This window comes from Vanellus vanellus (genome assembly GCF_965231255.1).
Source record: "Vanellus vanellus genome assembly, chromosome: 1".
In the NCBI taxonomy this organism is placed as follows: domain Eukaryota; kingdom Metazoa; phylum Chordata; class Aves; order Charadriiformes; family Charadriidae; genus Vanellus; species Vanellus vanellus.
The window spans coordinates 39,247,743-39,274,565 of NC_138905.1; the positions used below are offsets into that span (position 1 = coordinate 39,247,743).

At 39.1% G+C, this 26,823-nt stretch overlaps 1 protein-coding gene across 2 annotated transcripts in view; it reads left to right on the forward strand.

Annotated features, from left to right (window-relative positions):
* The first annotated feature begins 2,500 nt into the window (after nucleotides 1-2,500).
* Nucleotides 2,501-26,823, forward strand: part of CAND1 (cullin associated and neddylation dissociated 1) — a 30,953-nt gene continuing 6,630 nt past the window's right edge. For both annotated transcript variants that reach the window (XM_082498655.1, XM_082498656.1), the window contains exons 1-11: nucleotides 2,501-2,775; nucleotides 6,779-6,922; nucleotides 17,917-18,071; nucleotides 19,543-19,666; nucleotides 20,084-20,340; nucleotides 20,424-20,529; nucleotides 21,036-21,181; nucleotides 22,259-22,551; nucleotides 23,229-23,370; nucleotides 24,005-25,498; nucleotides 26,271-26,366. In XM_082498655.1, coding sequence (XP_082354781.1) covers nucleotides 2,708-2,775; nucleotides 6,779-6,922; nucleotides 17,917-18,071; nucleotides 19,543-19,666; nucleotides 20,084-20,340; nucleotides 20,424-20,529; nucleotides 21,036-21,181; nucleotides 22,259-22,551; nucleotides 23,229-23,370; nucleotides 24,005-25,498; nucleotides 26,271-26,366 — 3,025 coding nt within the window. In that variant the 5' untranslated portion in view covers nucleotides 2,501-2,707. The remainder of the gene's footprint in view (nucleotides 2,776-6,778; nucleotides 6,923-17,916; nucleotides 18,072-19,542; nucleotides 19,667-20,083; nucleotides 20,341-20,423; nucleotides 20,530-21,035; nucleotides 21,182-22,258; nucleotides 22,552-23,228; nucleotides 23,371-24,004; nucleotides 25,499-26,270; nucleotides 26,367-26,823) is intronic.

Sequence of the window (26,823 nt, forward strand, 5' to 3'; positions counted from 1 at the left end):
CTTCCTCCACGATGGCCCGTGATTCTGGTGGTAATAGGAAATCAGGTTTAAGCAGTGGCAGGCTAAGCTGGCTGAGGTATAGAAACCATCATGGGAAGGATGATGCTAAGTGATTTTAAAATCATTTTAAAAGTGTTCAAAGTTGTACAGCAGACCACAGCAAAATTGTTCTGTAATTGTTCTGTTTTTTTTTTTTTTTCTCTCATACAGTCTCTTATTATGAGTGAATGTATGTTGGATTCGCAAAGTGGGAAATAGCTTGGTTTAGCGTCTAATTGGAAATGGTAAGGATTAAAAAAGTTAAATCCCAACTTGAGTGGATCTGCTCACAGGGACCACTGGCAACATTTTACTCCACAACATCGATCAACATAAAGACCTTACCTACCAGAGAATTTTCTGTCATCTGATTGGTCTAACGTGCTTATATAATAGAACACATCATGGTAACCGTGTGGGCAGAACATTTTTGGAGCAGATGATCCTTCGCCATTCCATGACCACCCAATCCCCATTTAGTACCAAAGTAACGAATATAAAAAAAGACCAGGTTAGAACGGTCTTTTCCCACAGTGTGTGAGAACTGACAATGTGACAATGACAACTCAGAAACAAATTGTTCCTGGGAATTGTAAGATGGTCAGAAGTCACGGTCACCAAAATGAATTAGAATAGCGCTAACATTCACATGGCAAAATATGAATCAATGTGCCAAATGTCAAACATTTGTACTTCAACTTTTTATGTGTCAGTACTTCAAAGAGGAGCTACATGTTTTTTCCGTGTGTGGTACAATATCATTACAATTCAGACGTCATAAACCATTTTCAGCTGTCACAACCAAATCAAGAATGAGTCTGTCTTCATCTGTATTGTTCCAGCTGGCTTCCTTGAATATCCAACACGAGCAAACGGCCTATTTGAAAATCAGTCAGCATTGGGCCAGCTCTCCTTCTGAGTGCTCCCTCTCGCTGCAGTCCTCTATCCCTACCAATTTTTCCCCATTTCTTCTTGAGACACCCGCTCCCAACTACTCCCATCTTCCTTACTCCATCCCTACATCACACCCCACCACAATGCCACTAATCCAACACCACGCTGCCCACCTCCTTCTTACCTCACCCATCATTTTGTTGCACAGTTCTAACCTACCATTGAGCTGCTCTGGGGAATGAGACCAGTACGTATGAAGCTCTCTCTCCAACACGGCAGACAACTAACAGCATGGGTATCTTCAAAAATAGCTGCTTGTACACTGTCACTGGGTGACAGGCCATGCTGGTGACACACAATTTTTTGCCACACAGAGTAAAGAGCACATGCTTTCCATCAGCTGCTGTGCAAGGCTGCCTGCAAGCTGTATCTAATAAATGCCTATTTTAAAGAAATTGTCTTTCTAAAGTTTTTTTTTTTAATATATATATATGAGATCAAAACCCATTTCTTTTGGAGTTTTGCTGTACACACATGTAACTGAGAAAGATCGAGGCTATTTAACATTATATTTTAATACAAACCTTAAGGTTTTAACATGTGGAAATATTTCCCCAATTCTCCTACTGCTCCGTATCATTTACCCATGTGTAGACAGATCATGGGTTAGGCCCAGAGAAGTGATGAGATTGACATGAACATTAAAAATAAATTAAAAATCTCTAAAAGGTGCCTTTTGGCTTCCAAGACCTCTGAAAGCACCCACATGAGATTTTCAAGCTGCTTCCTGCAAACCATGACCGACAGCAGCATGCCTTTATTTACCAAGATAATTAATTTTCACATCACCACTTTCGGCTCCCGCCAGGCATTTTTGAAGTGCAGTAAGCTATGACGGGAACCCCTGTACAGGTACGAAAAGGCCTGGAAGAGAAGCCGCTGCCTCCCTAACACTAGGACAGGCCGTGGGTTTGTAACGGCCACAGAACACAGAACACAAAACACCGCATCTGGTACCCCACGCAGGACACTGACCCCTTGTGATGTGAATAGCATCTTGGCTGCAGCAGTTTATTTACGACCGCCTTTCAGCCAGCTTTCCCCTCCCGGCATGCCCAGCCCATCCCTCAGAAACAGCAACCACCACCACCTCCCACCCCACAGTGCTCCAGCCTGGCACCAAAACGAGGCTCCACATCCCGGCGGGCAACGCGCCGCCAAGGCCCTGCCGTTCCCCTCCAAACTACATATCCCGGCGTGCACCGCCAATAGCCCCGGGAGCGATGCGGGCGCAATGCGCGCTGGGAAACGTAGTCCCCGTCAGCCTCGCCGCCGTTACCCCCCTCCACCCCTCCCTCCCGCCACTCTCCAACGGCGGCCTAAACTTCCCGCGCACGCTCTGCGCCACGTACGCTCTGGCGTCACACGGCCGCCGGCACCTCCCGCCCGCTGGCAGAGCCAATCAGGCAGAGCCGGGGGGGGAAGGGGCTCTCGACCTTTGACCCGGCGCCGAGCGCGGGCCGCCCGCTGCCCCGCCCCGCCCCTCCCCTCCCGCCGTGTCAGCCGCAGCCGCAGGAGGCGGCGGAGCGCCCGCCTCCCCCCCTCCCCCCCGCCGCCTTCGCCCCCGCCGCCGGTTCGCCCCGCCGAGCGCCGTCCCCATCAGCGGGCGAAGTGGAGCCGGCGAGGCCGGGAAGACGCCGCCGCCTTCTCCTTCTCTCCTCCTCTTCCTCCTCTTCCTCTTCTCCCACTCTCCGCCCCGGCCGGGTCCGTCAACATGGCGAGCGCCTCGTACCACATCTCCAACCTGCTGGAGAAAATGACATCCAGCGACAAGGACTTCAGGTGGGAGCCCGCCGCCGCATCCTCCCCGCCCCGCGCCCTCGGCGGCCGCCGGCCCGGCTCCGGCCCCCGCCCCGCCGCGCCGCGCCCGCAGGCCCCGCGCCGCCCTGCCCCCACCGCCGCCTCCGCGCCGGCCCCGGGCCTGGCGCCGCGGCTGACAGGACGGCGGGGAGGCCTGCGGGGCCGGGCAGGGCCCGGTGCGGCGAGCCTGGTCTGTGCTCGCCTCGGTGCCTCTCGGGGTGGGAGAGGGCCCCCTCCCGGGCCGCCCCGGCGCGAATCTGCTGCTACCCCGGGTAGAAAGTTCCCGGGAGGGGAGCGCTTCTTCTGGCTGCCCGTGAAGGACGGGGCACGGCGGTGCCCGGAAAGCCCCGGCCTCCACGCGTGCTGGGCAGAGATCCCGGGCAGCCGGGAAGAGCTGAGCCGTCGTCAGGTTTGCTGACCTGCGTGGGGCTGAGGGGAGGGAAGAGGTCAGCGCTTCGGCTTCCATCCTCGCAGGCGCTCCACGGCCGAATGGACGAAGCCCTGAGCAACCGGCTGGTGCTGACCCCGCTTGGAGCGGGGCGGTGGGCGAGGTGACCTCCCCGGGTCCCTTTCCAACCTCAAAAAATACGGATCCTGCGAATAGGAGGAGCAGGGAGGGCCACCCAGCACAGCAGGCTTGAGCATCCTAAGCTCGCATGCTTCCTGGGTGCTGCACCTTGGAGAGAAAAGGGTTTGTGCTCTTCCCATAATTTGGTACTGCCTCTAAAAGTCTGTGCATCCAGCGAGTTAAGTCTTGTGGGGACAGGGCTGGTATCTGTGATTTTGACCTTAGGATCGCTACTTTTTATTGGATCATTTGCTTGCTTTGTAATAAGTTAGTAGCAGAGAAAATGCAAATGTTTGAAGTGCTTTAAGTAAGCTATTAAAAATACACCAGAGATGATACATTTACACAGTAGTTCTAGCAAAGCATTAGGTTAAAAATAAATACATCTCTTTGTATTGTGTGCAACCAGAAGTTCACATTTGAAGCCTTCATTTGTCAAAGAGGGTACATGAATGCAGACAGGGAAAAGGCGTAAAATACGCTTGGGTTTTGTTGCTTTGCTGCAGCATTACAAGTGCTCAGTTTACAGTTAAAGACCATGTTGACATCCAAGCAAGACTCTTGTTAATATATTAAAATCTAAAGGAAAACAGAGATGATGATTAAATAGCCAGAAAGTTGGATTTTGAATAATCTTGTTTGCTTTTGACAAACTGTTGTAGCACTGGACACAGATGTGATAAATTTATGGTTTTTTCATGTCAATTTCTTCCAGATTTTAGTAACAGGGTATAACCTGAAGCATTTAGGCCAGAAATTTTGGAAGTAGAAAAAAATACTGATTAAACTAAAAAGAGGCAGTCTGGAATTGACTGATTTATTTAAATTGTACTAAAAATAAATTAAAACATTTTTTCCTCTAAATGTTACTGAATATTTTTTTAATTGTATCATGCTAATTTGTTTCTGTGGTTAAGTGAGCTTTGCGTTTTGTGCTTGTGGGGAGGATGGCTTACAAAAATTCTAATGGATTTGCAACTAAATACTGATTTTGAGTTTAAAACTTTCTGCATAAAAGGTGTAGGTCATACCTGTCAAATGCAGTTGTAGCTAGCGCTTTTTTTCCCAGCTGCATGTATCTAAAACTTGTTTTGCAGTTGCTTTAGGAGAGCACACTTTAGAAATTACCTGTTCTAGGAGCTTTGAACAACTTTAGAACTCTTGAATATTAAAAATAGATTAAAATCTGACTTTACAAACCATGAAAATGAGTGATGATAGAACTTTACAAACTGTCTGTTATGCAGTAACATGTTTTATGAAACTTTATGTGTATCGTGTATTTGCATAATGGATAAAATAGTATTTACTACTAGTGATTGTAAGTGCATTTATTCTTACATATTTGAAGAGGGACAGTGTAGTTAACCTGTTGATATCAGGGAGCTGAGTCATAAACCATAGTTTGAGGAAAATTTAATCCTACATGTTTTGGATAAACTGACTTATCCAATGCAAATGTTTGTGGCATTTATTGTCTGGAAACTTGGACTTAAATTCTAAAATGGGCAGCAGTGTAAGGTGGCAGTTTACTGTGTGGTTGTGGGAGTAGTGTCCTCGCTGGAGGAGGAGAATGACTACTCTGAGTACAAGGTATGAGGAGCTGTCGACACACTGCTGCTTTGTGCCAGGTAAAGTTTGATGTGCCTGAGGAGGAAGCAGTTGTGACTAAAGGCCACATCTAAACTACTCAAAACCATGTTTCTAAATACCAGTTACTTTAAACTAAAGTTGCCAGGCCTCCCTACACTATTGTGGGGTTTGGGTGGTTGTTTTTTTTTTTTTTTTAATGGAGGAGTTTTCTAGAAGGACTCCTCAATTGTAGTTGAGTACAGAAGCTGCTGATGCACGGAGGATGTGCAAGCTCTGTTTAGTTTAAGAACTTTTCACAAGTAGGTGATGAGCGCATGTGAACTCCTAGGGCTGGGAAATAGGAGCTATTGACCAAGGAAGCGAGGGGAAGCTATTAAGGTTTAAGAAAAGGAGATTTATACAACAGTAACATAGAGACAGTTTTTGAATGTTCTAGTACTGTGTGACTTTGTGTATATCCTTATTCCCATTCTACCTGTCCATTACCTTTACTTACCAAATAGTTTTTTTTCCTTGCTGTGCTTAAAAGATGATGCTATTCGCATTCATCATCTGTTCATGTGCACAACTGGTTCCTGTCAGATTACAGGCTTGCTGCAGTGGGACTGTTGGAGAGAATGAAAAATGAGTGAGGTCTTATCTTAGAACCACCTTGAGACTATTAGACTGGAATTACTGTATTAAAAGACAGGACAAGTTGGGGTCCATTCTGTTAGCGCAGGTATCTGGCATTTGTGATGTATATTAAGATTATGCAGAGTCTTGGCTTTAATTTTCAATAAAAAAGTACCTAGTGTGTCAGGCTGTAGAGATAACTTTCCAAGTATGACCTGAGCTCAAGTGATATCTGCTTGAGGCTGATGTGCCTGAAGTCCAAACGTCAACTACTTAATTACAAACCACTTTTGTCTGGGGCTTTGAATGGGGGTTGGGATTGGTTCTGAAGCCCATGGAATTCATAATTGACTAATACAGATGTATTACTACTCCCGAGAAAAGAGGATGCTTACGAAAGAAGAACAGATTGGAAAACAGACTTCAGAAGGAAAAGCAACAAAAGACATAAAAGCATTATTTTTGGAAAGTAATTTTTCAGTATGTTCTTGTATTTGTCAATATGACAGTGTTATTGAATAGTAAATTAATGGATATGAAAGATTATTTTATTTGCTTGATCTCTCAAGAATTAATCTTAGTGTTTATGTGGCACCCTGGATTGAGGGTAGGACAAATTTATTGGCCGTTGTCTGGACTACGAACAAACTAGTCTGTACAGGGGAAGTAAATGAAGAACACAAAACATATCTTCAACTTTTTCTCCCTTACTTAATGTTTGGCTTTTGTGAATTTTATGGGAAAATGTTTAAAAAACTGTATTCTTCTTGCTTAAAAGTTGTTTTAAAATAAACTCGGAGCAGAGATTACTTTTTTTTTTTAACGGACTTTAAAAGTAAAAGCTTATTTTGTACAACATCAGCATAGCTAATGAAAAGGCTGCTTAAAATCGATGAAAGTGTCAGTTTTACTTTGTGAAGAACATTTAGAATATAATGTAAACAGTGGAAGTAAAATATGTAGCTGTCCTTCTCATCAGGGAAGGATGATGACCTAACTAAAAGTTAATGTCACTTATAAATGCAAATTTGCTCCTTTTTATTGTACAACTAAAATAAATGCTACTTGCATCACAAAACAGGTAACAGTATTCCAAAGTTAAATGTGATTTATTTGATAACAAATGGTGGAAACCCAGAATCTTGAATCCTAAGCACTGTGAATAACCTGTATCCTTTTAGCAATAATTATCTGACTATCTTTTGTCAGGTTTATGGCTACTAATGACTTGATGACAGAACTACAGAAAGATTCTATCAAGCTGGATGATGACAGTGAAAGAAAGGTGGTGAAGATGATTTTGAAATTACTGGAAGATAAGAATGGTGAGGTGCAAAACTTAGCTGTCAAATGGTAGGTATTCTTTTTCTGTGGTGTAAAGAATTGTTTAATGACTGAACAAAATAAAGCGCTTTTGAAAAACTTAAAGGACTGCTGCTACACAAACTAGTTGTGAAATTGATGTCCACAAAGGAACCCTTGTATTTGTAGGCTGCCTGCCTTAATTGTAGTTTCTTACAGAACTATCCCTTATTGACATTGCGGATTAACATTTGGTGTTTCAGGTGACAAATAGCACATGCAGTCCTTGCTGAAAGTATATGAATGACATGCTTGTTCTTTGGTGATAACTCTTGAATGCTAAATAGATTTAAAAATATTATTGTTCATTGGTAGTTACCACATTGATGTTTGACTGTGAGAAGGTAGATGATGCGTAGGGGAAGAGTTGTAGTATTAGTTTCCAAGCAGGCATGAAAACATAAAAAGGTAAATATATGGTCTTGGTTATCAAATATGGAACTTAACCTCTTCACTAACATTTGGAATACTGAGTTAATGGTTTTACATGCTTTGCAGGAATTTGTAAATATTTTATGGGGTCAGGGTGCAGTTACTTGCATTTGAGAGACTTCTGTTCCTCAGTACCCTCTCTTCCTCACTTTATTTAACTTAACTTGTGGTGTGGCATTTCCAGAGCACCCTTTGAAGAGGTGCTCCATTTATTATGACTTTTTGCTCTTGGCCCTTCTGACTTTTTGTGCCCTTTAAGGAGGGCCTCTCTGTTAAGAAGTTTTGAGTGTCCCTGAGAATGTTTCTTGTTTGTGAGCTCATTTTTTTTTTTTTTTATATATTCTATTTATGCTACTTATATTCCATGAGGCATGGATTGGAGTAAACTTAGTTTGTTTCAGCTTGTTATTCTTTAAGGTTTGCCCTATCAGACTAGCAAAGCAGAAAATTAAAGCTTGTGTGTACATCTGCTTATGTATTTAGGAGTGCTGTCTTAAGCTTCTGAAATATTTTCAGTGATGGTAACCAAAATCTTGCACAGAGAAACTAATGTAGGAATAGCAAGTTTCAAGCCAAAGTTTAATATTAGCAGTATAGTAATATAATTGTCACTATTTTTTCACTACTCTCACCAGGATTGCAGTGTTGTTAAAATGTGTCTTCTGCCCTCTCCCCTTTTTTTTTTTAACAAACAACACAAAATGCCATATTTCTTTTTAATTCAGGCTTCTGAAATGTCAAAGTTTCTTGTGGAAAAGCTTTGAAACAGGTTGCTTGTACTCAATCAGAAGAGTAGGTTATTATGAAACTTGGCTCAGGCTTAGAATTGTCTTTGTGTGCAGTAGCATTTTGTGGAGAAGTTATGTTGCAGCATACATGCTTTATGTATGTACAACTTTAATGTACATTCTAAAGTTATCCTGAAGTTTAGATTAATACATATAGACACAGCTTATATATCACAGTCTTTAATGGCCATGTTAGAATTTTGGACCTAAAGTACAAGTAATGTTTATTAAAACATTAAAGAAAGATTGCAAAGGGAAGAGAGTGAGAAAATAGATGGCTGCCTGTGTATGTGCCCATCTGCATGTGTCCTGTTCTTTTCTTATTAACTGTTCTTCTAATTTTAAAGTTTACTTTGACATACTGAGAAATTTCTTGGATTTAATTAAAATGACACTATCTATTTAAGTTTGGAGTCTTTTCGAGAAATCCATATAAAGAACAGTGTTAAATTTACAAGTACAAATTTTCCTGTAACAAGACAGGAAACATGATGGAAAAGTTTTCAGGTAAATTGTGAACATTCATCTAGAATGTGTACATTATTGAACATACCAATTTTTTTTTTTTTGGCATCCCAATCACCTGCAGATATGCTTTGAGGACCAAAAAAAACCACCCTAAAAAGAGTCTTCTCTTCTTAAGGCAGCTTATACTCCGGGTATTGCTCCACAACAGCTTTAAGCCAATCTAAGCTGCTGCTGCTGCTCTGCTGTTATCACTCTCATTGTCCCTTTTCTGCACTGTTGCTTATCTGATTTTGTTGTAGACTGGTTTGGGGACTTAGTTTTCTTCTGGCTTACTGCTCTCCTCCTGCAATCAGATGAGCATTGGTAGAAACAGTAGTAGGGGTGAAGAATGGGAGAGGCTGAACACTATTAAGCTGTAGTTTTTCTAAGACAGTTCAAGCTGATCTTCCATCTACTGCAACGCTGGGTGTAAGCTCAAGTCATTGGGAAGCTAAATTCAGCCAGCATATTTTTCTTTACTTTTTGGTTTTTAAATATTTTGTGGTGTTGTTCTTTACTTGTGTATTTCTGTTACAGATTTGCTGGCACTTTCAGCTGAGGAAAGCATGAACTGTGTTTAGATCTCTCTTAATTTAAATGCTCTGGTGAACTTCAGAGACTATCAGCAGGAGCTTTCATCAGACTGGTACTTGATGGCCCATTTAAGTATAGATTCCCTCTCTCATAGAAAAAGCGTTTAAGACAACCCTATGTACTTTTGAATCTGCATTTGAGACAGATTTTTCCTTGAGGAAGGGAAGAAAGATTTGTAGTGTTAGTGGAGCTTTCTCTACAGTTAGATCAATGGAAACACTGAATGGCAAAGGTATTGATCACTGCTTGAGCAGATAAGAATCTCTTGCAGGAGGATCACTCTTTCAAGGTTTGATTCTTGAGGTCACTGAACACAGCAGATTTAAAACAACTTGGAGCAGCCTTAAAGAAGCATTTATTTTTTACGCAAGCATAGCAACAGCCAAGCAGTGTTGTCGTTTTTGCGTTATCCGCTGCTTGCTTTCACATTTGACTAGGAAGGGCTCTATTGGTTAAAATGCTGATGAACTTGTTTCTTATTATCTCTTCAAAGCACACTAGTGATTCTGTTCTTGATCCTTTCAGCTATATTACATTGGTTTTGCACAGGATAGAACGTGTTCTTTGGTTAGCAGAAGTCAGGTTGAGAGTTCATGGATAATTGGGTAGCTACCTTGCCAGATGATGGTGTAGTTCATTGATGAATAAAACTGAAAATTAATGAGCTGCCTGAGTACTCTTGGAGTAAAAATCAACCTGCTCTAAGCTTTGACCCTACAGAAGAGAAAGGACTATGTTTGTCAAGCTTCTGTTATTGCAGGCAGTAGATGCAAACTAGGTCGGTACCTGCAGGTTGTTCACCTTGTTTTTCTTGAGAGCGTGTAAAATTTTAAATGTATTCTTCTTGTTTACATGTTTTCTGGAGTCGTTGTTTTTTGCTTCATCTGATAGTCATAGGCTGTTTTACAGTCAGCCAACGTAGAAAACGCCATTGGACATTCTTACAGCATATTCTTAGTTTAAGGCTGTTAGTGTAGTCCAGCATGGTATCCTGTGCACCTTATGGTGATAGTAGTTATAGTGCCTGTAGCTGTATCCAAGATTATGTGCATCTGAATTAGACAAGCAGTATGGTTTGTCTGAACATAGGTATTGTGTTGGATGGGATGTTTGTTCTTCATTGCTGATAATGTTGGTAATATTCTGTTGACCCAAATTGCACATTGTTTCATATGTTCAGTGTTGTGGTGTAGGGATGAACTGCTTCTCATTTTGAGCAGTTATCTATAGTTTGATACTTTGCCACTTAAACCTATATTTATTGTTTCATACTGAAAGGTTTCCTGAAACCTGTAAAAACCCAAACAAGCACTCGTGTATATATACACACACATACGGAAAAAAAAAAAAGTGGGATTAAAGTAAGTACTTCCAGTGATTCCTCCCTTGTGCTACTGTAGTTTCTCTGGATTTATATGTGTGACTTCTCTGGGCAGTAGTTCAATGTAGGGAAGGCCGCTTGATGCTGCGAGTGTGAGTCATTAGTGTGAACAGGATGATGCACATATTGGCTGTTGTGTGGTTGATCCGGTTCAGCCGCTTTAAAGCATTTTGGATGCTGTGGTTATACACTGCTGCACATCATGCTATACTGGTGATTTGAATCAATTTTTTTTTTCCATTTGTGAATTTTAACTCTTCTCTGTAAATCAATGTGCTTATTTGATAGCTGTTAAAATATGCGCGTTTGAGACTATAATTGATTATGAGTTGGTGACCCCTTCCTAATAAGGAGCTACACTGTGAACACCTTTATTTTCAAATGTATATAACTTGAAGGAGACAGTGTGTTATAGTTGCTGTTTATTTCCCTGGGCAGCTGAATGAGATTTTGACTTTAAAGAGAAACTGGACACAAATTACTGGCTAGTGAAAGGGAAAAGACCAAAGAGCACTTAAAACAATATCTGAAACTGCCTTCGAACGTGTAAAATAACATGCTTAAGTACAAAAACTTTGTATTCAGAACTGATTTTATGAAAGAAGGTTGTAGTTTCTTTTCAACTTCAGATAAGATTAGTTTGTAATCTGGGACTAATAATAAGGTCTGTAAGTGATAACTACTGATTTTAAAGGTCAGAATAGCTTGAGGCAGTATTTCCTGAAATTTACTTCGTAATTGGTATGTCAGCTTTATTGAACTAATAGGCTGAATAAATAGGACTGAAGATGCTAATGCAGGTGAAATCTGGTTTCAGTATCTAGAAACTGTAATTTCAAGTGTTTGTGTGAATGACTGTCATTTCAGTGGTTTCATCATCTTTACAGCATCAGCAAAAACGTGTTTCATATACTTAATTGAAATGGATGTAATTGACCAGTCTTTGCTGTGATTATTTTAGTTACTTATAGGTTACACTTGAAAAATAAGCATATTTAAATCAGAAGGATTTAGTAGTTATTCAATAGTTCAGGTTTAAAAAAAATCCTTACCATCATTTCAGATGTTTTCACTTATGGAGCAACTGTTTTTTGGTGGAGATCTGATGCTGATCTGTCAAAGTTGATGTATAATAGGATAGTGTCAGCTGCAGATCTCTAGGATGTGGAAGATGTATTTTCATAGTGTTACAAGTCATTGCAAACTGCAAAAAGCAGAAGACATGACCTTTCTAGCAGTGAAAGGAGGGATGATGTTGCCACCTGGAGTCTCACCAACCAGATAGCAAACTTGCTTGCTACTGGTCAAAAGCAAGGATTGCTACTCTGAAGGCTTGCCGTATTTTTGAAAGGATACTGTTATTCAGTCTTGTATCAGTACGCTTCCATAATTGTACATGTGCTTGTTCCTGCTTCTTAATGCTTGTTTACTGTACTTCTGCGTTACAGATGTGAAATGGTTTCTACAGATTCTGCACTTGCATCTTTGTATGCTGTAGTCTGTTGACTGAAATGCACAGTGAATTTCTGTGGACTACTGCGGACAGTCATCATACCTTGGAATTGCGATTGTTTCTGTTCTAGGGGACTTGTGCTTGCACTGCTTGCAAAACAATTTACTATGCACCAAGGGTAGAAGAGTGCAACAACTCTGTAGAATAGTCTCTGACAGCGGTGTGTATTTGAAGAGAAACTAGTGGCGTGTCAATGAAACACGGTGAAGGGAAAGCTTGGTTGAAGAGTGAAATCAAGTTGTGAAGAAAGCTGTGACCTTTTTGAGCAACTAGAGAAAATGCTGCAACTTTTAGGAATGCAGTCAGGGATGGCTCAGTGTATTTGAACCTGGGAGATAATTCTTGCTAATGATCTGTGTGTTGGCAAATGCTTGTGTACAAATTTATCAGTAATTTATCTGTTGGAGGAAAAAGGTCTTTACCACTATCAGTGTCCAGAAATTATTTTAATAAGATTGCAGTATTAATTTGACATGACTGAAGAAGTAAAATAACCAGATTAGATTGTGGATATGGTCCTCTAAACCTCTACTCTCAGGGGTTTAGTTGTTCTGGAGATGGTTTGATGGAATCTAAAGATCGCAGTATGGTGCCCTTTTCCTACATTAAAGGGCAGTGCCAGGTTAGGGCCTGAGTGTTACTATCGAAGTGCTGTGCCTCGAGTGCAACCACTGTTCTGAGTTTGTGAGGGCAAGGCATTATGAATGTGGCCATTGAAAGAGAAGCTCCTAAATTCACCTAACATGGTGACAGACCTCAAATGCCAAAACTTTGAACCTTGTTCTGGCTACTATCGTATCATAAATTACACTTAGCGCTTGAATGCAAGTGCTTGCTTTAATCTACTTTGTCCGTGTCTGTCCATGTTCGGTCTGCACCTCTTGCTTGCTGCCTTTTGCTTCTGTTGGGCATTTTTTATGATAATTAGCTCTTGCTGCTGTGAATTCTTGGACATGGGAAAGAAAGGTGGCAGCAGTGGGGTGTGTACAACAACAGGTTTGAGGATGGAAGATGTATTTTGGTTTTGTCCTACTGTATAGAACCATGTCTGCTAGCTGTCCAAGAGTGAAGGCCATAGCTCTCAGCTCTTTGAGTCCAGCTGGAATTATGGGCTTGCAGTCTTCTGAATCTGAGCCAGCTTAGTCCTCCAGTTTAGCTCCCTCCCAACAGCTGTGTGAAACGGTTTAGTTTGAGCTGTTGGAACACTGTCTTTTTTTTTTTTTTTTTTTTTTCTCCTTTCAGGAGTGGAGAAAATGGGTGACCAGATTGGGTGGAACAATGATTTTTGAGGGTCTACGGTTCTGTGGTATGAGCTATATGGTGGAGGGGGGGTGGCTTTGGAATGACTGAAAGGACTTCTAAGGCAGGAAGCATGAAAGGTATGAGGAACTCCGAGTGTGTTTGGGAGCCTTTGCAGCAGGAGGGATGGAAAACTTTATGCTTAAGACTGAAGAGAAGACTAAGTTTCAGAGGAACTTGAAACATGTCGGTTTGGATTTACCCTGTAAGTGCTTCTAAACTGTTTGACCAGGCTGTTCCTCTTTTGTCCTTTTGAGTGTGCATGGGGAAAAATTGCTGTGACCAGAAGTGGAGATTGCTACAGTGGCTTGTTCTAAATGAACAAATTCATTGTCAAGCTTGACTGTATATTCCAAAGTTAATCCAATATGGTCCAAGGTGCCAAGTCATGTTAAAAAATGGTGAGATAATACAAAGCGTGTATAGGTCAACAAGCTAAATTAATACACGATAACATTTCCTCATTAACAGCACTTTGGAATTAAGCTACACATCCTCGGATCTCCACTGCTAAAACAATGCAGGAATTTGCCTTTTTTCTGCAGCAGTACCAGCAAGGTAGTAAATGTGTAAGGTTATCTTGCTGTCATTCTTGGCAAATATGATACTAAGCTCTTAAACTAAGTTCAGTGCCTTTATGCTGAATGCCATAGCCTCGAGCCTTTCCTTCTCAATAGTGATCCATGACCTGTGTGTTCCCTCGCAGCTGCCTGGCTGACAGTTTTATTAGCTAGCAGTGAACCCAAGGTCCAGCTGTGTTCTTGGAGAGACTTAAACTCCAGAGCCATTTCCAGTAAAACAAGAAAAACTGTTTTGCTTATCATATTGTGCATTGTGTGCTTGTCTCTCGATAGATACTAATAAACTAAGAAAGGAACTCGCCTTTAGACTGTAAAGGCTCAATAGTGATTTTTCTGTCTTTGAACAGTTGTGGTTTCTGTAATACAATTATGTGGGAATTAGATGATTTAAGTAGTAATCATAAAGTAAGTTTTTTGCCTGAGTGGCATAACTTAAATTTGATTTTGGACTATCTGCTTTCAGTATAATAGTCTTTACTGAGAGTTTCATATCTTGCTAGCTTGGACAGATTCTGCTTGCTTATAGATTGCCCCCCACCCCCATACCCCATTTTGTGCAGGTGACTTGATGCCTGTGCTTTTTCTTAACATGAAACTTGCTCTTAATTCAGAATAATTTTCAAAATCTTATAAAATGAAACCAAAACATTTTTTTCCCCATTTTTCCCCAAGGTCTGAAAGGAAATAATTTTCATCCAGATAGTTTCTTTGCAGTAATCTGGTACAATTAGAATAGAATGTATTCAGTTTATTCATTTTACTTGAACTGTGTACTAATATTTGTTAATCAGGGTTTAGCTCTTCACTGTAATCTGGCAGCTCCATTATTACATTGTACAATCAAATGTATGAAGTTGGAAGTTCCCTTCCCACCTTTTTTCTAGTGTCTAGAGCTTGTTTTATTTTTGGAAAGTGCTTTGAAAGGCTGGTTTTGGAGTGGGTGGTGGGAGTATTTACCCTTATGTATCAAACTAACTTGTTGCTGAACTGTTCTAAAAGTTTGATAGTTGCTATTTGTTTCCAATCAATTAAGATTGAAGTGCAAATTAATATATTACCACTTGCCATATATCACTTTTTTTTTTCAGCATGGAAAACCAGCCCATATTTGGAGAGGATACTCCCTTTACACTTGACAAGGAGTTAAACTATGCAAATACTTCTAGTGGAAAGTTGTTTTGTTGTTAATTGTGTTAGGCTTTTTTACAACTAATTTCGTCATCTGCGTGTAAAAACTTCTGCATACTTCTGATGTTTCAATAAGATCATGACCTAAAGTCCTAAAATCACTAAAAGCCTGAAAAGTCTGACATAAATGTAGTGAATCATGGCATATATTTGAAAATTTGAACTTTGCTTTCTTGATCTTAGTCTTGTTTTGATAAGTTAGTTTGTTAATTTTTTTTCCTGTAGGGTTTCAGTTTGACTTCAACTGTCCAAAAGTAGTGTTTGCTAACCCTACAGAGATCATTTTAGTATCGGTTAGCTTTGCTGGAATCAACTTAAATGAAAAGCAGATGTATACAGTGTTAAAAGTTCATTGTGGAAAAAACATTAAGTTTATAGGGAGGCATTACATTCTAATATAGTCCTAGTATAATCAGTTTGTGATTGGCTTTTAAGATGCTTCTTTTTCTGCATTTGTTCCTACATTAATTTCCAAGTATTTCAGTTTCATAGCTTTGGTCTGTGGTGTGGTTGTCTGTGTACATTGTGTACAATATTGAAGGGCATATACAAAATTTGGACCCTCCCTTGTAAGCCACAGAAACATCTATCATTTCTGATCCATAATGCTTGACTCTGTCAGTTGCAGGAGGAGTCACCACCTCTTAGCCCAGCACTTGGAATCACTTACACGCTCTCTGTCCTCTCAGCACAAATCTTACGGAACCATTGCATGGGCTCGCTTTGACTTCTGTACTGCAAGTTGGGCCCTGACTTTCATGAAAACAGCAACAAAGCTTGAGCTGTTGAAAAATGTTTCCTAAAAAATAACAGCCTTGCGTATGTCTTTCTACTCCTCAGAATCTTAACCAGATTGTTTTGGTTCAAAGGGCTTGCTTAATAAAGTCCTCACGCTTTACTGCTCATCAAGGCTCACACTGAGAACACACGTGTAGAATCCTTTGAAAAACTTGTGTGCTTTTTCACTGTGGCCAAAGTTGAATTCAGTGGTGATGTGTATAACTTGAAGTGTGTGTCACAGGAGGAAAAGCTGTTGAGAATCAGGCTGTAGGATTTCCTTAGTGGGACATCTGGAGCAGCTGCAAAACATAACTAGGGGAGGGTCTGTACACAAGGCCAAGTCAGAATGATGTCCATTATCCCTTTAATTCAGAAGGAAAAGAAAACAAATGGTAGCTTTCTGGAGATACATCTGTGTATCTGTTAGTTCTGCTGTTGGCTACGCTTCTGCTTCATGACTCCTGCATTTTCTGTAGATGGTCTGTGCTGTTGCTTTTGCCATTCTTGCCTCAAGCCTTTGCTTTTTCTCCTGTGGGACTGTTGCACACAAGTCCTTGTTTTCCCGCCCTCGCTTCTGTCACAGGTGGGGCAGAACCTAAGCTTGGTGGAACTTTAGCTTCATGTTGCATCTCATCTCTAGTATTGATGTCTCATTAGGAAGTGTGCTTTCTTGATTGGGTAGTAATATTATGGATGTCACCACAGAGAATTAAAGAAAGAGTAGCTGGCAAGATCAACATACAGAGAGCAGAAGCTTAGAAAACAAGGGAGTTATGTCTTTTAGAGTAGTATGTGTAGGCTAACTGCACCGTTTTTTGATGGAACATGATAAGAATGCCTATAACATGCCTTATAGTGCTCATCTTTCAGAATTCCATGTGTTCGTTGTTAATGGAGTATGTTTGAGGGAGTTGAATTACATTAAAAGATTTGGTAATTTAAAGTCTTTCAAAATTGATTTCCCATTTCTGAGATGCTTTGTCTGAAGGCAGGTGTTTTAAAAATAGGGAGAAACTAGGTAAGCAAGTTTGGAGTGAGAAGTGGGAGGGGTAGTAGGAGAAAGAGTAAGTTCTTGAAGTTTTTATGGAGGTTTTTCGCAGGTGAATGGAAGGAAATAAAGACAATATAAGGCTCTATTTTTTTTTGTTTTGTATAACTTCCCATTTGGAACACAACATTAACAATGTAGAGATGCTGACAGTTAATGATAGGGCTAGGAAGACGGTGAAGGATGCTGTATTTCTTAGCAATGAACTATGCTGGGACGTGTCTGGTTTTAGTATTTTGAACAAATGGGAGCATTTGACAAGTGAATACAAGAGTGTTACAATCCTCAAACCAGTTGGAATGACTAAAAACAGAAGAAAGAGAGGAAATGTTACAATGTGCTACGTGTATAGTGGTGCTTGGAGTCTGTGTGAGCATTCCATGTCATTATTTTTTGTTCTACTATTTACATTCTATTAAGGAAGGCACTCTAAGGTGTAGACTGAGTCTGAGTGTATATTGGATTGAACGCAAGCGTTGTGTAGAATAAAGATGCAGTAATTAAGAAGATTGCTTACTTGTCTGTGAACTAAGCGGGTGCTGATGGTCAAGCACATAAACTGATGTCTCCAGCTAGGTAACTTTTGTTATAAATCTTGGTGTTGAGAAGAGGGACTCTGGTTTTGAGGCTGAAGGAGGACAGTCACGCAAAATCTGTTTCTGCCACAAGATAAAAAAACATGTACTAACCCAGTGTTTTGTTACTAGATTTATGGAGACAGGTTGTCAACCCAAAGCAGGCTTTTAAAACCTTCAACTGGTTATATTGCTACCAAAACCAACCTGAAGTTTGTGACTTTAATGCAAAATACTGAAGTAAAACGAGGGGTTTTATTCAAGGTTGCAGATTTAATACTTTTCTTCTGTTTGTACAGCCTTGGCCCTTTGGTGAGTAAAGTGAAGGAGTATCAAGTGGAGACCATTGTAGATACCCTCTGTACAAACATGCTTTCAGATAAAGAACAGTTACGTGACATTTCAAGCATTGGCCTTAAAACTGTGATTGGAGAACTCCCCCCAGCTTCTAGTGGTAAGGTGTTTTGTACTCAAGACTATCTAGTTTTATCATTTCATTACTAATTAAAAAAATGCAAAAGCGGGGTTCTTTAGTGAAGAGGATTCAGTTTGTTTAACATCGGAACTAATTTCTGTCAGAGAAAAAAAAATGCATGACACAAATATCCTTTTAGTTTCTTCTTCTCTGACTGTATTTTCAGATTTTACTAGTTTAAAAACTTTTTTTACTGAAGAATTACATTCATGTGAAAAACAAACGTACAGTATATGAACTTTGGTATAACAAATTGAGCATAAAACTCCTATTTTAATAATTGTTCGGTAGAACGTTTCTAGGTTGTAGTAATAGCTAAATCTCATCTTGCTTTTTGATTGATAGTATACTTTAAAATTGATTATAACTTAGGTGTTTTTCTTTAATGAACTGATTTCTTGTCTCGGTTTCTGGTAAGTGTTTTGAAAAGTACCCTGTGTTTCTAACAATTGCCGGTTAAATTACTGAAATGCTTACCTGCAGTTTTAAGTGAAGGCAGTCTTCCTCCAAAAGAGACAGTAATGATAAACAGCTCATCAGTTAATGGCATTGCTGTTTTATTCAAGTGCTTTTCAGATATCGCAGTGTAGAATATGAATGAGAGTATAGAAGTGATTAAAAAGGCATTAGAAATTCAGTTTTTAGAGACTGAGGTATCTTAAATTAAAAAAAAAGGTCTGAGTTTAATATCTGTTATTGAAAGTCCACATGTAAGTTTTGGGTTTATCAAGCAGTAGTGAGATGTGTAAACTTTTATTTAAAATTAGTTATTTATTTAATCAGTTTAAGCTTTTATTCTTTTGTTTGCCTACACAAAACAAAAGGAGATTTTGGGGTGGAGGTAAAGCTCAAACAAAAATGGAGCAAAATCTTTCAATACTTTTGTATTAGGAATAGTAATTATAACATAGGCATTATTTCTTGCTTGCAACTCCTAGATTGTTGTCTTTCTTCTTAGCCTGTATGGTAACACATTTAACTGTCCAATTGTTATGTTTAGTTGTAGTCATATATTTAAGAATAAGCCATATATATAAACCCCCCTATATTTAATATAGGTTGGAATGATATTAATTTCACATCTATATTCCCAAAGTGTAATTTTTTTTCTTTTAAAAACTTCATGCAAATGAAGATGAGAGCTAGCCATTGGGTAGCTGTTACCATGACATGAGTTTCTTCTTTTCTCATAATTACCCCGAACAACACTAGCCAGTTGGTGGAAGGGGGAGCTATGGAGTCATGATAAAGACATTTTTGCTTTAATTTTAAAATACTTGGGTATACATTTTTTTCCCCTTTCTCAAATGTTTCAGCTTATTTTGTTGTGTGGGAAAAGCTGTTTTATGTTGAGATCAGGTTGCTTTCCATAGTCACAAACATGATCTCTGGTCTTAAAAACTGTATTTTTTTTAATTATGAAAAAGCTGAGGTTTTGCTGTACTTTCAGGTTCTGCATTAGCAGCTAATGTTTGCAAAAAGATCACAGGGCGTCTCACAAGTGCTATAGCCAAGCAGGAAGATGTGTCTGTTCAACTGGAGGCACTGGATATCATGGCAGATATGCTGAGCAGGTAAACATCCCTCTTCCAAAATGCTCATAAATAATCCTTAAAGCTTAACTCTTATTTTCTAAATGTTACATTTAATTTACTTGGTTATGTGAAATAATATGGTAAGGTATTAAGTATAGGTGTAACTTCATTTAGGAAAAAAAAGTGAATGTATGGAAGATAAATTGATTGATAGATTGATTACTTTATTATTTAATCTTCTGAGAACTGTAGTTTTAAGCTTATTTTAATGTTTATTGCTTTGAGAGTATATTTTAAACTCACTTCTTGTTTTTTAAAAGTTTCAAAAGCTTACATTTAATGACTTAATTGGAATCTTTGTGATGTTTTGGGAATATTTAAAAGAATTGTTTTACAGTATATGAACAAAGTTATCTAGATTCAATTGGTTTGAGTTTGTGTTTTGTCTGTTTTAAGGCAAGGAGGACTTCTTGTTAACTTCCATCCTTCAATTCTGACCTGTCTGCTCCCCCAGCTGACTAGCCCCAGACTTGCTGTGAGGAAAAGAACCATCATTGCTCTTGGTCACCTGGTTATGAGTTGTGGCAATATGGTTTTTGTTGACCTCATTGAACATCTGTTGACAGAGCTGTCTAAAAATGATTCCATGTCAACAACTAGGACCTATATACAGTGTATTGCTGCTATCAGTAGGCAAGCAGGTCATAGAATAGGTAAGAAAAAAAAAATAATAATCTGTAACTTTAAAAGTTTTTAGATGAGAGTAATTACTTTGCTAATTTTCTTCTCTTACCAGGTGAATATCTTGAGAAAATAATTCCTTTGGTTGTAAAGTTTTGTAATGTAGATGATGATGAACTACGAGAGTATTGCATTCAAGCCTTTGAATCCTTTGTCAGGAGGTAAGGTGTTCTCGGGTACCTATTTCAGGCTTTGTTAAGATCTAATAGTGTGCCATTTGGTTGTCAAGAGATAGTCTCCTTGGTACAAAATATTTTTGCAAGCTTTGAGCTGGAGCTGTTCCTATGATTATATCTTGTAACTTAACTGTTAAGCAGTGTGTTATGTCTGTACTTCAGAAACTTTCTACTCTGTCGTTGCTACCTATGCGAACAGGAGGGGGAAAGTATTCTAATATTATTTGTTGTCCAATAGCAGTGACAAAAAAAAAAATTATATCCAAAGGCATATCTTGGTCCTCCGCAATATTCCAATCCAGCAAATCCAGTTACGTAGTAGCATTGCCCTTTCTGAACTTCCTTTCTGATTTTCTGTAATTCAGATGGATGCATTGATAGTACTTGGTTTGGCTGATGTCTCCAAAGTACAGTATGTGGCATGAAATCTTTCAGAAATATCTTAATTCTTCAAAGTAATTTGACGTTGAATGTATTTTTGTATTATGCAGATGTCCTAAAGAAGTTTATCCTCATGTATCTACTATTATAAACATTTGTCTTAAATATCTTACCTATGATCCTAATTACAATTATGATGATGAAGATGAAGATGAAAATGCTATGGATGCTGATGGTGGTGATGATGATGATCAAGGTATGCTCTCTTTTTGGGCTGGGGAGAGAAAGAGCTGGTGAGCCTGCAGTCATTTGAGAAAATTGATATGGGCAGTATTGCTGCTAAGTACCAGCATTTGAATGACTTGTGTACTTTTGTATTCAATTTTTGTACTGTTTTTAAACATGCCTTATGAACTCACTTCTTGGAATAAAAGTACAGGATGTTGTTGTTGGAGAGAAATAATTCCAAGGGTGAATGTAAAGTACAAGACAAATATTTTAAAATACTTGAAAGGTGGAAAAAGGCGAAGCATGTAGGATGGATGATATAACTGAAGTGAGAAGAATATTAGTTAATGAACTGAAAATACCTATTCAGCATGGGAAAGGCTTCTCACTACTTTCCACTATAATATATTGTTACCTGATGCATAAAATCAGAACAGATTGAAAATTGCAAAGTACTCAGTGTTTTTCTGTAGGATAAAAATGTTTTAGACTGAAAGACATAAGGTATTTATTGTTAATGTGTTGGCAATAACTTGCCATACGTAAGATTCATGAAAACTTGGACACACAAGTAATCTGAACCCAGAGCATAACATTCTCATTACTTTAAGAATGAATGAGCTGCATAGTTGTTGCTTTAGCGCTTAAAAAGTCAATTTGTATTGCTTATTGTATCTTTTTTTTGTTGTCCTTTCTGGGGGCAGAGTATGGTTTGATTTACTCCTAGAAAGAAACAAACAGAATAAGTTGTTGAATCTTGATCAACTAGCAATTGTTGTTGCATTGTAGCTTATGTCCCAAATAAAGAGGAATATGCTTTAAATCAGTAGTCAGGCTGTAAATATGACGGCACCTGCCTTGTCCTGTTTGCAGTTTAAATTAATACATTTGTAAGACTAGCGTGAAAAAATTGGCAGAGAAGATAATTAGCCTTATGACTTAGGCAGTTTAGAAGGCTTTTTATGTATGGTTTTTGACATAGGTTCAGAACCTATTTCTTTGGTGTGCCTCACACAAAGAACCCAAGTGTGTTCTTATCGTTTAAAATAAAACTTGATGCTTTGATTGTCTAGACTTGAACATATGCATAATTTATTTTTTCAAGGGAGCGATGATGAATATAGTGATGATGATGACATGAGCTGGAAAGTGAGGCGAGCAGCTGCTAAATGCCTGGATGCTGTGGTTAGCACACGACATGAAATGCTTCCAGAATTCTACAAAACAGTATCTCCTGCTTTAATAGCCAGATTCAAAGAACGTGAAGAGAATGTTAAAGCAGATGTTTTTCATGCATATCTTTCTCTTTTAAAACAAACTCGACCTGTGCAAAGTTGGCTTTGTGATCCTGATGCAATGGAACAAGGAGAGACACCTTTGACAATGCTTCAGAGTCAGGTTATTTTTGTTATCTTTGTCAAGACTTTTGTTATCTTTGAGAAGACATGCTGAAGTTGTGCCCTGTCCATAAGAATAGTTTGTGAAATACGCCATATTGTACTTTCTTCATACACAGATTACAGTATTACTGTAGTACTAACAGAGAGAGCAAGCCAGTTAAACCAGCCCAGAAAAGTGCAGCAGTCTTGGAAACTGAAATTACCGCCTCATGCAAATGTGCTTATCTGATTTTAGTTGTTTAACATTGCCTGTAAAAGTTGCATGTCCTATGCAGTTTAGCCAAATTACCAAAGCAAAATAGCGATTTTGTGCATTCTGTAATGCGCATGTAAGCTCTAATGATCAAGATAAAACTTGATTTGCCACAGCATGTTTTATTTGCAGAATAAAAAGGATAGTGCTGAAAAACGTTTTGTAAGTGAATTGTTTGGGTGACTTCAATTGTTGCTCTCTACAGTTGCATTAATGTAAATCTAGTTTTGCTTTGTTTCATCTCACCTTTTAAAGTTAATTGACTATTTTTTTGGATAGCAATTCTTTTGAATCTTCATTTCTAGTTCTGTAGAGAAATAGGAAATAGAGGGGTAGGACACACATCTTTCATCTTTTATCACTGGGGTTGTATAAAGAAGTATCAGCTAATGAATCAATTAACAGATGTGTGATGATTACAGGTCCCCAACATAGTTAAAGCCTTGCACAAACAGATGAAGGAGAAAAGTGTGAAGACTCGTCAGTGTTGCTTTAACATGCTGACTGAGCTAGTAAATGTATTACCTGGAGCCCTAACACAACATGTTCCTGTACTTGTACCAGGTATGAGAAACATTATGAACCTAAAGTTTTATTAGTAAATTGCATGTGAAGTTTCAGAATCTTCAAATCTTGACTGTGTTTTTTGCAAAAGCTTTGAAGTGTTGCTTCTATTTAAAGAAATTGGCAAAATAATCAGCTACTGTGTGGATCCATATGAATATTTTAGTGACATATTTCCGTTAATCTTGAAAACAAGTGTTGGCTGTGACATCGAGACTTTTTTTTTCCTCCATCTAAAAAAGCCCACAACCTTAACTTGCTTCTTAATTGTAAGGTCAAACTGCCGCCTTTCTTATCTCAAGAGAGCAAAATGTTGTCTCTGTTTTAGCTTTTGTGACTTAAAATGTGGAATTTTGAAGTAACAAGGAAAAGTAAGTTTGGAAAAGCTAAAGCTTCAGAATCCCATTATAATTAAGAAAATATATCACAAACCATCAAAACGCCCATGCCCTCTGTGTAGAGGAAGCTTGAAAATTGGTTGAATAAAATAGCGAAAGGGGCTTGGAAGCATTCAAGAAAGGCTGGGAGCAGGAAAACATAAATTGTGTATAGCTGCCTTCCTTCAGAAATTTTGAAGTGTTGTAACAGAATATAAATACCTAACCTAAAAATACATTTTCCTTTTTTCTTCCAGGAATAATTTTTTCACTGAATGACAAATCAAGTTCTTCTAACCTGAAGATAGATGCTCTGTCCTGTTTGTATGTGATCCTCTGCAATCATGCCCCCCAAGTCTTTCATCCTCATGTTCAAGCATTGGTACCTCCTGTTGTAGCTTGTGTTGGAGACCCGTTTTACAAGATAACATCAGAGGCGCTTTTGGTTACCCAACAACTTGTGAAGGTCATTCGTCCTTTAGACCAGCCTTCTTCCTTTGATGCTACTCCTTACATCAAAGATTTGTTTACTTGTACAATCAAGAGATTAAAGGCTGCTGACATTGATCAGGAGGTGAAAGAAAGGGCAATATCTTGCATGGGTCAAATAATTTGTAGCCTTGGTGACAGCCTAGGCGCTGACCTGCCTAGTACACTTCAGATCTTCCTAGAGAGATTGAAGAATGAGATCACTCGGTTAACTACAGTGAAGGCCATGACATTGATTGCTGGTTCTCCTTTGAAGATAGATTTGAGACCAATCCTTGGGGAAGGAGTTCCTATTCTTGCTTCTTTTTTGAGAAAGAACCAGCGAGCTTTGAAACTGGGCACTCTTTCTGCTCTAGATATTTTAATTAAGAATTACAGTGACAGCTTGACAGTGGCCATGATTGATGCTGTCCTGGATGAGCTTCCACCTCTGATTAGTGAAAGTGATATGCATGTATCACAGATGGCCATCAGTTTTCTGACAACACTGGCTAAAGTATATCCTTCCTCCCTGTCAAAGATTAGTGGGTCCATTCTCAATGAACTTATTGGGCTGGTGAGATCGCCTCTACTTCAGGGTGGAGCACTTAGTGCCATGCTAGAATTTTTCCAAGCTTTGGTTGTGACTGGTACAAATAATTTAGGCTATATGGATTTACTGCGCATGTTAACGGGTCCAGTGTACTCACAGAGCACAGCACTTACTCACAAGCAGTCTTACTATTCCATTGCCAAATGTGTTGCTGCCCTTACTCGAGCCTGCCCTAAGGAAGGACCAGCTGTTGTAGGTCAGTTCATTCAAGATGTCAAGAACTCAAGGTCCACGGATTCCATTCGGCTTTTGGCTTTGCTTTCTCTTGGGGAAGTTGGGCATCACATTGACTTAAGTGGACAAATTGAGCTTAAGTCTGTAATACTAGAAGCATTCTCTTCTCCCAGTGAAGAAGTCAAATCGGCGGCATCTTATGCATTAGGCAGTATTAGTGTTGGCAATCTTCCTGAGTATCTGCCATTTGTCTTACAAGAAATAACCAGTCAGCCTAAGAGGCAATACCTTCTTCTTCATTCCTTGAAAGAAATAATTAGCTCTGCATCAGTCATTGGTCTCAAACCATATGTTGAGAACATCTGGGCCTTACTCCTGAAACACTGCGAATGTGCAGAAGAGGGTACAAGGAATGTTGTTGCTGAATGCTTGGGCAAGCTTACATTAATAGACCCAGAGACTCTGCTTCCACGACTCAAGGGATACTTGGCATCAGGTGAGGAGTAGTAACTCATGTGCATACTGTAGCAAATGGCCTTATGCTATTTTTTAATAAATTGATCTAGTTTTGTACATTATTTGCTTAAATTTTGATGCCCATGAAGTTTTGCTTTCCTCCTGCCCCAAGAATGTGAAGCCTAGATGGTTCGATTTTTACTAGAAGAAATTAGTCATGCGTAGCAAGAATTAATTTTATGTACTGCTTTCAGACTGTACTATTTCAATTAATGATGTTATGTTTCACCAAGAGTTATTAACTTAATGGGTAAGGAGCATGGGACAGCACTACTTCACAAACCAGTTGCAACATGTTGACATTTTGGTGTAAATTATGGTATTCCTAATTTTCAGATGAGAATTCTGAAATTTTTAAGGATTAGGAGGGATCATTGTGTGTAATTCATTGATCAGTCTCATATCAAGAATATTGTCATGTTTTCTTCACGTGCTTCTGCTTTAAAGAGGAGAGTGGTTTGTAAGCCATGTGGTGGATGAAAAAATCTGTCCTAATAGGCACATTGCTTGAATTTTCTGTAGGAGATAATTTTAAGTGTTTATTACAAATGTTATGGTCTCTGTTCCCCTGTTTAAAAAATACCACAAGAACATATATGGAGAAAACATACTGCATTGCTAGTAGTAAGTAACATTTCCTCTTTAGTGTTCTTAAGAGTATTAAAGTTTACAAAGAACGGAACTGAACATGATTTAAATTCTGTAGTTGTACTGTTTTAATGTTACGTATTTACACTTTTGTTTCATATTAGGGTCCTCATATGCTCGAAGTTCAGTGGTTACTGCTGTCAAGTTCACCATTTCTGATCATCCACAACCTATAGACCCACTCTTGAAGAACTGCATAGGTAAGTTCTCTACTTAAGGACAGCTTCAATGTTTTCAAAGCAACAGAATTGCACTTAAAATTGTTTGTTGTGTTCTTGGAAAAATATATTTTGCAGTACAGAACTAGCTGCTAATGGTAATTGTTGGAACAGTTATAAAATGTTACCATACTAGCCAACTATTTCTATTAATTCTAGCTTGTTTGAATTCTAAGCAGTAGAAGTTGTATGTTAAAACGGTGTGTATTGAAGCTGTGATGGGCAAAGAATGCAGGCAGCTAGGGCTTTTAGGAAGACGATACCCAAGGCTGGTTTCCTTTCCTGTGCTCTTGCCAAATTATATCAGTTTGATGTAGTAAGGTACTGTCTTTACCCAGAAGGGTGGTATTGGAAATACTTGGCATTCAGTTATTTAAAATATGTATGCATATGTGAAGTCTGAGTATTACCAGGTGGCAAATTGTAAATGTAGGTCCTT